Source organism: Dama dama, chromosome 12, assembly GCF_033118175.1.
Source record: "Dama dama isolate Ldn47 chromosome 12, ASM3311817v1, whole genome shotgun sequence".
Lineage (NCBI taxonomy): Eukaryota > Metazoa > Chordata > Mammalia > Artiodactyla > Cervidae > Dama > Dama dama.
The window spans coordinates 92861595-92872622 of NC_083692.1; the positions used below are offsets into that span (position 1 = coordinate 92861595).

Genomic DNA, 11028 nt, shown 5'->3' on the forward strand with positions numbered 1-11028 from the left:
TATGCTCTTTTCTCAGCCTCTCTTCCAGCTTTGGCTGACACGCCTCTTCATTTGTGTTAGTGTGAGGGATCTAACAACAGACTTAATATAAGTGACGTTGTGCGTCTTTTCACAGATTTCCTGGCCATCTGATTTTGCTCTAGAGTCACTCACATCTCTGGCCCATTTTTCAGCTGGCTTGTCTGTTTCTTCCCAGCTTGTAAGAGCTCTTGGTGTATTACGGTTGTGGCTGAAGATTCTAAGACTTCTCTTCCGAGCCCAGCTGATGGGAGTGTCTCTCCCACTGCCCTGTAGGGATGGTTGAAATGAGCCCAGGGCTGGCATGGCAGAGCTAGGAAGGCTCTCCTAGGAATGGTTGGTGGCCACAGTTACTGCTGGTCACTCTTTAGAGACTGAGTGTTAAAAGAAGACCCTTTGGAGAGAGAACATAGCTGTTGTCGGAGGATGAGAAGGTGAGGCAGTTCCGAACCATGCTGCCTTCCACCGGCTGAGACCTCCGAGAGCGAAGGCCTGCAGAGGCAGAGGAGGCCCCTCTGCCGCCCTTGGAGGGGCAGCGCTGTGCTGGCCGACACTTGTGGTTTTGCTTGTCCCTGGCTCAGATAAGCACTCCACTAAATCCAGAGGGTTAAGTCATCAAAATCAGTGCTTCTGACCCCTGTTTCCACTTTATCTCTTAGAACTGACGGCACTCCTGCATGTGGCACTCCTCTGGGCACCCCAGATTTGGAAGAAGCCCAGAGACATCTTGTAGGGAGATAAAGCGTGACAGTAATTGGCCACCTCTGGCACTTGCAGGGGCACATCAGTAATAATAACTCTCAGACTTCAGCACAGGTATGAGAATCTGAAGCTTACGTACCATTTTCAACCCCTATCTCAAGAAAGCATGCAATCTCAAGAATGCAAAGCAATAGTCTTGATACTATACAAAAACTTTAAACCTCTTGATCTATAAAGTAAATATAGGGACTCATGGTGAAAGTCACTCAGTCGTGTCTGACTCTTTGCGACCCAATGGACTGTATAGTCCATGGAATTCTCCAGGCCAGAATACTGGAGTGGGTAGCCTTTCCCTTCTTCAGGGGATCTTCCCAACCCAGGGATCAAACCCAGGTCTCCTGCATTGCAGGCAGATTCTTTACCAGCTAAGCCACCAGGGACTCATAGTATTACTATTTTCTATTATCTCCACTTTTGTGCATTTCTAGTAGTAAAGGTGGTGTACTCTGGAAAGATAAGATTCTAATTTAGAAGAAATGAAATTCTAAAAAAAGAAATGTAGAAAAAAGTTTAGGTAAAGTTAGATTACCAAAAAAAAAAAAAAAACTCTAAAACTAAAATCTGGCTCTGTTTACTAAACATAATGTTTATTGACATTAAAAAAGTTACTCTTGAAGTGGGTCTGTAACTCCCCTTCTCATCCCACTGCTCCAGCTTTGGGGGTTTAGTGGTTTAGTAAATCTCTTGAGGGAAATTTAGCCTTTAATTTCTTAAGACTTTTTATACTAATTGTCCTATTCAAATCAATGCCTATTATATCAGAAGATATGTAAATAGATATTTCTCTTGTTAAAAGAGGCCTGGTACTTATCTTTTTTGATGATTCTGGTAAATTTGGTTTTGGTTTTTGTTAAGTCAAGAGATAATGTTAAATATCCTGCCTAATCTCAGAGGAATTATTTGGTGGGGAAAAAAACAAATGAGACTTAGAAAACTATACTACATCTGTAACAAGCAACTGAATTGAAACCTTCGATAAATACTATTATTAAAGCAACCTGTGGCGCCCGGAGTTGCTTGCTGGGGGCGCGGCCTGGCTGTGGTCGGGGACGCCAGGGTGCTGGCCTCCGCAGTGCGCATGCTCTGCATGCCGGCTGTGCGCCGGGGGCTGCTGAGCGCCCAGCCGACCTCCATACCCCTGGTCCATGCGGGCCCCAGCTCCCTCCAGGGCTTTCATTTGTTAGTTTCTGCTGTGAGGAAGTTCAAGGATGAATGAGCTGGGACAGCTGAAGCAGGAAGCCAAGCAGCTGTGGGATCAGATCCGGAGCTCAAGCCCTGAGCCTTTGGAGTGGGGGCACCGACTCCAAGACCCTAGACTATCAGAGAACTAACCCTGCTGCTCCTGCTGCTAAGTCGCGTCAGTCGTGTCCGACTCTGTGAGACCCCATAGACGGCAGCCCAGCAGGCCTCTCTGTCCCTGGGATTCTCCGGGCAAAAACACTGGAGTGGGTTGCCATTTCCTTCTCCAAATAGTGAGAACTCACAAAGGAAGCCACTTGAATATAAGACCCAGCATCACCCACCCACCCGTAGCACCCTGTGCAGGACATCTCATCTAAACAACAAAAAAAATACAAACCAGATCACCAGCAGACAGGATTACTCCCTCACTCAGCCTTGCCCATCAGAGGGAAAACAACAAACAAAAACTCAGCACAAATCTCACCCTATACGAAGCTTACACAAACCACTGGACCAACCTTAGGAGGGCAGAAACCAAAAGGAAGAAAGAATTCAACTCGAAGCCTGGGAAAAAGAGACCTCAAACGTAATAAGTTAAAAAAAAATAATGAAAAGGCAGAGAAACACTACACAAATGAAGGAACAAACTAGAAACCCAGAAGTCCAAATAAATGAAGAGGAAACAGGCAGACCACCTGAGAAAGAACTCAGAATAATGACAGTAAAGATGATCAAAAACTTGAAAACAAAATGGAGGAAATGCAAGAATCAATTAACAAAGACCTAGAAGAATTAAAGAATAAACATGCAGAGACAACACAATTAATGAAATTAAAAATACTCTAGAAGGAATCAACAGCAGAATATCTGAAGCAGAAGAATAGATTAGTGAAGTGGAAGATAAAATGGTGGAAATAACTTCTGAAGAGCAGAATAAAGTAAAAAGAATGAAATCTAATCAATCAAATCCAAGAGGCACAGAGTCCCATATAGGATAAACCCAAGGAGAAACATGCCAAGACACATACTAATCAAACTAATAAAGACTAAACACAAAGAAAGAATATTAAAAGCAGCAAGGGAGAAGTAACAAGTGACATACAGGGGAAACCCCATATGCTTAACAGTTGATCTTTCAGTAGACATTCTGCAGGCCAGAAGGGAATGGAAGGATATATGTAAAGTACTGAAAGGGGAAAATCTACAACTATGATTACTGTACCTGGCAAGGATCTCATTCAAAATTGATGGAGAAATAAAAAGCTTGCCAGACAAGCAAAAGTTAAGAGAACTCAGTACCACCAAACCAGCTTTACAACAAATGTTAAATGGACTTATATAGTCAAGAAACACAAGAGAAGAAAAAAGATCTACAAAATCAACCCCAAACAATTAAGAAAATGGCAATAGGAACATATATATCAATAATTACTTTAAATGGATTAAATGCTCCAACCAAAAGACACAGACTGGCTGAATGGATACAAAAACAAGACCCATATATATGCTGTGTTCAAGAAACCCACTTCAGACCTCAAGACACATATAGACTGAAAGTGAGAGGATGGAAAACTATATTCCATGCAAATATGAAGAAAAAGCAAGCTGGAGTAGCAATCCTCATATCAGAAAAAATAGACCTTAAAATAAAGAAGTTACAAGAGATAAGGAAGGACACTATATAATGATCAGGGATCAATCCAAGAGGAAGACATAACAATTGTAAATATCTATGCACCCAACATAGGAGCACCTCAATACATAAGACAAACACTAACAAACATAAAAGGAGAAATTGACAGTAACACAATAATAGTAGGAGACTTTAACACCCCACTCACAGCAATGGACAGATCATCAAAACAGAAAATTAATAAGGAAACACAAGTCTTGAATGATACATTAATGAGATGGATCTCATTGATGTCTTCAGGACATCCCATCTAAATGCAGAATGCACCTTCTCAAGTGCACATGGAACATTCTCCAGGATAGACCACATCTTGGGTCACAAATCAAGCCTCAGTAAACTTAAGAAAATTGAAATCATGTCAGGCATCTTCTCCAACCACAACACTATGAGACTAGATATCAATTACAAGAAAATAAGTATAAGAAACACAAACACATGAGATTAAACAACACATTTCTAAATAACCAACGGGTTACTGAAGAAATCAAAAGGGAAATCAAAAATTTTATAGAAACAAATGACAGTGAAAACACAACAACCCAAAACCTATGGGATGTAGCAAAAGCAGTCCTAAGAGGAAAGTTTATGGCAATACAACCCTACCTCAAGAAACAAGAAAAACATCGAATAGACAACCTAACTTTACACCTAAAGCAACTGGAGAAAGAAAACAAAAAAGCCCAAAAATTAGTAGAAGGAAAGAAATCATAAAGATCCAAGCAGAAATAAATGAAAAAGAAATGAAAGAAACAATAGTAAAGATTAATAAAACTAACAGCTGGTTCTTTCAGAAGATAAACAAAATTGACAAACCTTTAGCCAGACTCATCAAGGAAAAAAGAGAGAAGAATCAAATCAACAAAATTAGAAATGAAAAAGGAGAGGTTACAACAGACAGTGCAGAAATACAAAGGATTATAAGAGACTATTATGAACAACTATATGGCAATAAAATGGATAACCTGGAAGAAATGGACTGACTCTTAGAAAGTTCAATCTTCCAAGACTGAACCAGGAAGAAATAGAAATTATGAACAACCCAATTACAAGCACTGAAATTGAAGCTGTGATAAAAAATCTCTCAAAAAATAAAAGCCCAGGACCAGATGGCTTCACAGGAGAAGTTTTAGAAGCCATCCTTCTAAAACTCTTTCAAAAAATTGCAGAGGAAGGAACACTTCCGAACTCATTCCATGAGGCCACCCTGATACCAAAAACCAGACAAAGACAACACAAGAAAAGAAAACTACAGGCCAATATCACTGATGAACATAGATGCAAAAATTCTTAACAAAATTTTAGCAAACAGACTTCAGCAACACATCAAAAAGCTCATACATTGTGATCAAGTTGGGTTTATTCCAGGATGCAAGGGTTCTTTAATATATGCAAATAAATCAATAGGATATACCATATTAACAAACTGAAAAATAAAAACCATATGACAATCTCAATAGATGCAGAAAAAGCCTTTAACAAAATTCAGCACCTATTTATGATTAAAATTCTTCAAAAAATGGGCATAGAAGGACCCTACCTCAACACAGTAAAGGCCATATATGATAAGCCTACAGCAAACATTATTCTCAATGGTGAAAAATTGAAAGCATTTCCCCTAAGATCAGGAACAAGACAAGGGTGTCCACTTTCACCACTATTATTCAACATAGTTCTGGAAGTCCTAGCTATAGCAAGCAGAGAAGAAAAAGAAATAAAAGGAATCCAGATCAGAAAAGAAGAAGTAAATCTCTCACTGTTTGCAGATGACATCATACAACCCTAAAGATAGTGTCAGAAAATTACTAGAACTAATCAGTGAATTTAGCAAAGCTGCAGGATACAAAATCAATACCAGATATCACTTGCATTTCTATATACTTACAATAAAAAATCAGAAAGAGAAATTAAGGAATCAATCCCATTCACCATTGAAACAAAAAGAAATATCTAGGAATAAACTTAGCTAAAGAGACAAAAGAACTATACACAGAAAATTGTAAGACACTAATGAAAGAAATCAAAGATGACATAAACAGATGGAGAGATATTCTGCGTTCCTGGGTAGGAAGAATCAATATTGTGAAAATGACTATACTGTCAAGTGCAATCTACAAATTCAATGTGATCCCTATCAAATTACCAGTGGCATTTTTCACAGAACTAGAACAAAAAATTTCACAATTAATATGGAAACACAAAAGACCCCGAATAGCCAAAGCAGTCTTGAGAAAGAAGAATGGAGCTGAAGGAATCAACTTTCCTGACTTCAGGTTATACTACAAAGCTACAGTCATCAAGACAGTATGGTACTGGCACAAAAACAGAAGACCAATGGAACACAAAAACATAGACCAATGGAACAAGATAGAATGCCCACAGATAAACCCACACACCTATGCATATCTTATTTTTGACAAAGGAGGCAAGAATATACAATGGGGCAAAGACAACCTCTTCAATAAATGGTGCTGGGAAAACTGGACAGCTACATGTAAAAGAATGAAATTAGAACACTTCTTAATATCATACACAAAGATAAACTCAAAATGGATTAAAGGCCTAAATGTAAGGCCAAAAACTATAAAACTCTAAGAGGAAAACATAGGCAGAACACTTGATACCATAAATCAAAGCAAGATCCTCTATGACCCACCTCCTAGAGTAATGGAAATAAAAACAAAAGTAAACAAGTGGGACCTGATTAAACTTAAAAGCTTTTGCACAGCAAAGGAAACTATAAGCAAGGTGGAAAGACAACCCTCAGAATGGGAGAAAATAATAGCAAGAGAAACAACTGACAAAGGATTAATTTCCAAAATATACAAGCAGCTCATATAACTCAATGCCGGGAAAACAAACAACCCAATCAAAAAGTGGGGAAAAGACCTAAACAGACATTTCTCCAAAGAAGACATACAGATGGCTGACAAACACATGAAAAGATGCTCAACATCGCTCATTATTAGAGAAATGCAGATCAAAACCACAATGAGATATCACCTCACACCCGTCAGAATGGCCATCATCAAAAAATCTACAAACAATAAATGCTAGAGAGGGTGTGGAGAAAAGGGAACGCTCTTGCACTGTTGATGGGACTGTAAATTGATACAGCCACTATGAAGGACAGTATGGAGATTCCTTAAAAAACTAGGACTAAAACCACCATATGACCCAGCAATCCCACTCCTAGGCATATACCCTGAGGAAACCAAAACTGAAAAAGACACATGTATCCCATTGTTCATTGCAGCACTATTTACAACAGCTAGAACATGGAAGCAACCTAGATGTCCATCTACATGTGAATGGATAAAGATGTAGTGGTACATATACACAATGGAATATTACTCAGCCACAAAAAGGAACACCTTTGAGTCAATTCTGATGAGGTTGATGAACCTAGAACCTATTATACAGAGTGAAGTGAGTCAGAAAGAGAAAGATAAATATTGTATTCTAACACATATATATGGCATCTAGAAAAATGGTACTGAAGAATTTATTTATAGGACAGCAGTGGAGAAACAGACCTAGAGAATAGACTTATGGACATGGGGAGAGGGGAGGAGAGGGTGAGATGTGTGGAAAGAGTAACATCACCATATGTAAAATAGATAACCAGCGGGAATTTGCTGTATGGCTCAGGAAACTCACACAGGGGCTCTGCATCAACCTAGAGTGGTGGGATGCTGAGGGAGATGGGAGGGAGGCTCAACAGGGAGGGGCTATATGTATACCTATGGCTGATTCATGTAGAGGTTTGACCAGTGAGCCAGAGAAGTTGCTCAGTCTTGCCCAACTCTTTGCGACCCCACGGACTGTAGCCTACCAGGCTCATCCATCCATGGAATTTTCCAGGCAAGAGCACTAGAGTGGGTTGCCATTTCCTTCTCCAGGGGATCTTCCCAACCCAGGTCTCCCGCATTACAGGCAGATGCCTTTCCATCTGAGCCACCAGGGAAGCCCAGAAAACAACAAAATTCTGTAAAGCAATTATCCTTCAGTAAAAAAAAAAAAAAAAATTTTTAAATCAACTTGTTTTTTCTGTTCTCGTCTTTGTCTTCAGTCATCCCTAGTTGCCTTTAATAAAAGATTCTGGAACTTCACCGTCTCCACTGCTGCTGGTTCAAAACCTGGCAGAAGGAGCACCAGCCATCTCACTGGCCAGTATTCTCCCAACTTGGCCTGAATTTTCCCCATGAAATAGGTTCTCAGGAGAGCTCCAAGTTGTTCTCATTATCATTTTTTAAACTTCCAAAGCATATTTGTTGAGAATCATACATTTGACCCTTTGTGAAGTTATTTTTTTAAAGAAGAAATGTCACCTTTTCTATCTCCCTCCTTATTTGATAGGTCATCACACTGGGAAATGCTTTCTTAATAGAAAAGACCTTGCAGTGGGAGGCACTGTGTTGTGTTTGGACCCCTTTAACTACAACTATTTGTTGGACCAAGCAAACAGCTATTATTTTTTTCTTCCTTAATTAAAGGAACTGACCAAGCTTTTTATCTTGCAAATATAGAGAGAGGGCCATTTAGTTGGGATACGCAGCACGGAGAACTAATTTTATTTGTTTTATGACTGGAGCAACTATGAGAGGGTTGGGAAATGACCAGCAGAAGGTCATGGCACTGGCTAGTATTTCTAGTGTCTACGCTTAGGGCTGTTTAATTGAATGTCTTTTACTGGCTGCCTGTCTTCTGAATTTACTCCTAGCACAGCTGATGGTTCTTGAGATCTCAGAAGTCACACTAGGGTGTTTCCACCTGAGAACTTGGGTTGGCTGGAAACCCTGAGGCAATGACCGAGACTGCCCACCGCCTCATTTAAAGGTAAAGTTTAGAAAACTGCCTTGTATATTGCTGTTTTCTAAATGAGATGTACATTTTAATGACTCTTAGGACAATATTCTCATAAGCACGTGGTTTTTAAAATCACAAAAAGAAAGATATTTTTATCTTGAAAACAGTTTTCTCTGAAAGCTTTTTAAAAAGCTGCTCAGTCCTAGCACTTAACGTCTAAGAAACAAAATTTTCATTCCTAAAACTCTTTTTCCCCAACACTTCCTTCCTTCCATAACACTGCGAGAATTCAAAAGGGAGCCTTGCTTTTATTCGGAAAAGAAGGTCAGTTTCCCTTAAAGAGCATAAAAGAGACTAGTTAAAAGTTACATATATATATAAAGCACTTTTTAAACTTATGGGAAGCTTGTCTTCCCAATTTTAGTCTCAGTACTTGTTAGGTAAGGATCCAGTGAATTTCGAAGACTCCTGGTTAAGAAAAGAAGGCCTAGGCATCTTCAACATTTTTTTTCTGAGTAATTAACATGCTGAAATAAACAAATGAACATGCATACTGAGAAAGATGTTATTTCTCAAGGGCACTTGCTCCTTGGAAGAAAAGCTATGACCAACCTAGACAGCATATTAAAAAGCAGAGACATTACTTTGCAAACAAAGGCCTGTCTAGTCAAAGCTGTGGTTTTTCCAGTAGTCATGTATGGATGTGAGAGGTGGACTATGAAGAAAGCTGAGCGCTGAAGAATTGATGCTTTTGAACTGTGGTGTTGGAGAAGACTCTTGAGAGTCCCTTGGACTGCAAGGAGATCCAACCAGTCCATCCTAAAGGAAACCAGTTCCTGAATATTCATTGGAAGGACTGATGCTGAAGCTTTGGCCACCTGATGCAAAGAACTGACTCATTGGAAAAGACCCTGGTGCTGGGAAAGATTGAAGGCAGGAGGATAAGATGGTTGGATGGCATCACCGACTGGATGGACATGAGTTTGAGTAAGCTCCGGGAGTTGGTGATGGACAGGGAAGCCTGGCGTGCTGCAGTCCATGGGGTCACAAAGAGTCGGACACGACTGAACGACTGAACTGAACTGAGAAAGAAATGCAAGTGACTATCCAAACTACAGGATTTTATCAGTAGCGAGAACGAGGCATGGTTTCTTCACAGGTTAAATCTAGTCCTAGAAGTGGTGCGTTGGAGCGGTTGCACATGTAATTTTGCGGTCGTCTTAATCCTGTCTCCCTCGGTGCAGGCGCTGCCTAAAGAATGAGGAGCGAAGAGCCGGCCGTGACCATGGAAGAGACCGGCGGGCCGGACGCGGCTGCGGGCCGCCTTGGGGCGCCGTACTCCGAGGCCTGGGGGTACTTCCACCTGGCTCCCGCGCGCCCCGGCCACGCGGCGGGCCCCTGGGCCACCTGTCGGCTGTGCGGGGAGCAAGTGGGCCGCGGCCCGGGCTGGCACGCGAGCACCCCGGCGCTGTGGAAGCACCTGAGGAGCGCGCACCGGCGGGAGCTGGCGGAGAGCGCCGCCCGCCGCTCGCCACCCGCCGCGCCTGGCCCCGTCGCGGCCGCCGAAGGCGACTGGGCGCGCCTGCTCGAGCAGATGGGCGCGCTGGCCGTGCGGGGCAGCCTGCGCGAGCGGGAGCTGGCGCGGCGCGAGGCGGCCGTGGAGCAGGGCGAGCGCGCGCTGGAACGCAGGCGGCGGGCGCTGCAGGAGGAGGAGCGCGCGGCGGCCCAGGCGCGCCGGGAGCTGCAGGCCGAGAGGGAGGCGCTGCAGGCGCGGCAGCGGGAAGTGAGCCGGCGCGAGGGCGCCTTGGCCCCGGGCCCCCCGCTCAAAGACGAGCCCGAGGGGGACCCCAGGGACGGCTGCGTCATCACGAGGGTCCTCCTGTAGGTTTTGGCCGCTCCCACCCCCCAACTCCACCAGCGGTATTCCTCGTGTGGCCCGCGGAGCGGCGTCTTCAGCCTTACCTGGGAGCGGGATCCCTTGACCCCTCTGCCGAATTGAAATCGCCAAATGCAGGGTCTTGAGAAGCAGAACCACAACATGCTCGTGGTCCTTTCCGGCGGCCTCCTCTGCTGGTGGCGTGGCGTGGGATCCGCTCAAGCGGCGGTTTTCCTCTGACCGCCTTTGGAAAAGAGTCCACCGGCCCCATGAACCTAGGGCACTTGGAGCCATGGCCATTCTGTGGCTGGTAATTTTGAAAGGACCGAAACTTCCTTATACACCAAGGACTATCGCACCTTGTGCCCGCAGCCCAGGGTAGAGTGTGCATTGAAACGACGATCAGGCATTTTTACCCCAAAAAGTTTTCCGTACTTCCTAACGAGTAAGTCTTTGATGAGTAGCCCTTGCCCAGCACCAAGTTCTGAACGGGAGGCCATTTAGTTTCCAGAACTGCTCATTACCCTATCATTCCTAGTGCCTTAGGGAGGCAGTCCTGGAGAAGCCCTCTTTTTGCTCCCCTCCCCAGCTGGCCCCCCAGCACCAAGCGCTTTGTCTCAGCTCCACCATCTTCCTTCCCCTGTTGGAGGCCTGATGGCAGCTGTGGTACATTTCCCCACTTTACTGCCTC

At 43.1% G+C, this 11028-nt stretch overlaps 1 protein-coding gene and 1 non-coding gene across 2 annotated transcripts; both read left to right on the plus strand.

The window, feature by feature from the left end:
* The first annotated feature begins 438 nt into the window (after positions 1 to 438).
* LOC133067579 (small nucleolar RNA SNORA47) lies at positions 439 to 575 on the plus strand. The gene has a single exon (XR_009695354.1). It is a non-coding gene; the product is annotated as a small nucleolar RNA SNORA47 (small nucleolar RNA).
* A 9180-nt stretch (positions 576 to 9755) lies between these two features.
* On the plus strand, positions 9756 to 10346 carry ZBED3 (zinc finger BED-type containing 3; the record flags this gene model as incomplete). Its single annotated transcript, XM_061158329.1, has 1 exon — positions 9756 to 10346. A coding segment is annotated over one exon (591 nt), but the record flags the coding sequence as incomplete, so codon positions are not given.
* Positions 10347 to 11028: the final 682 nt, after the last annotated feature.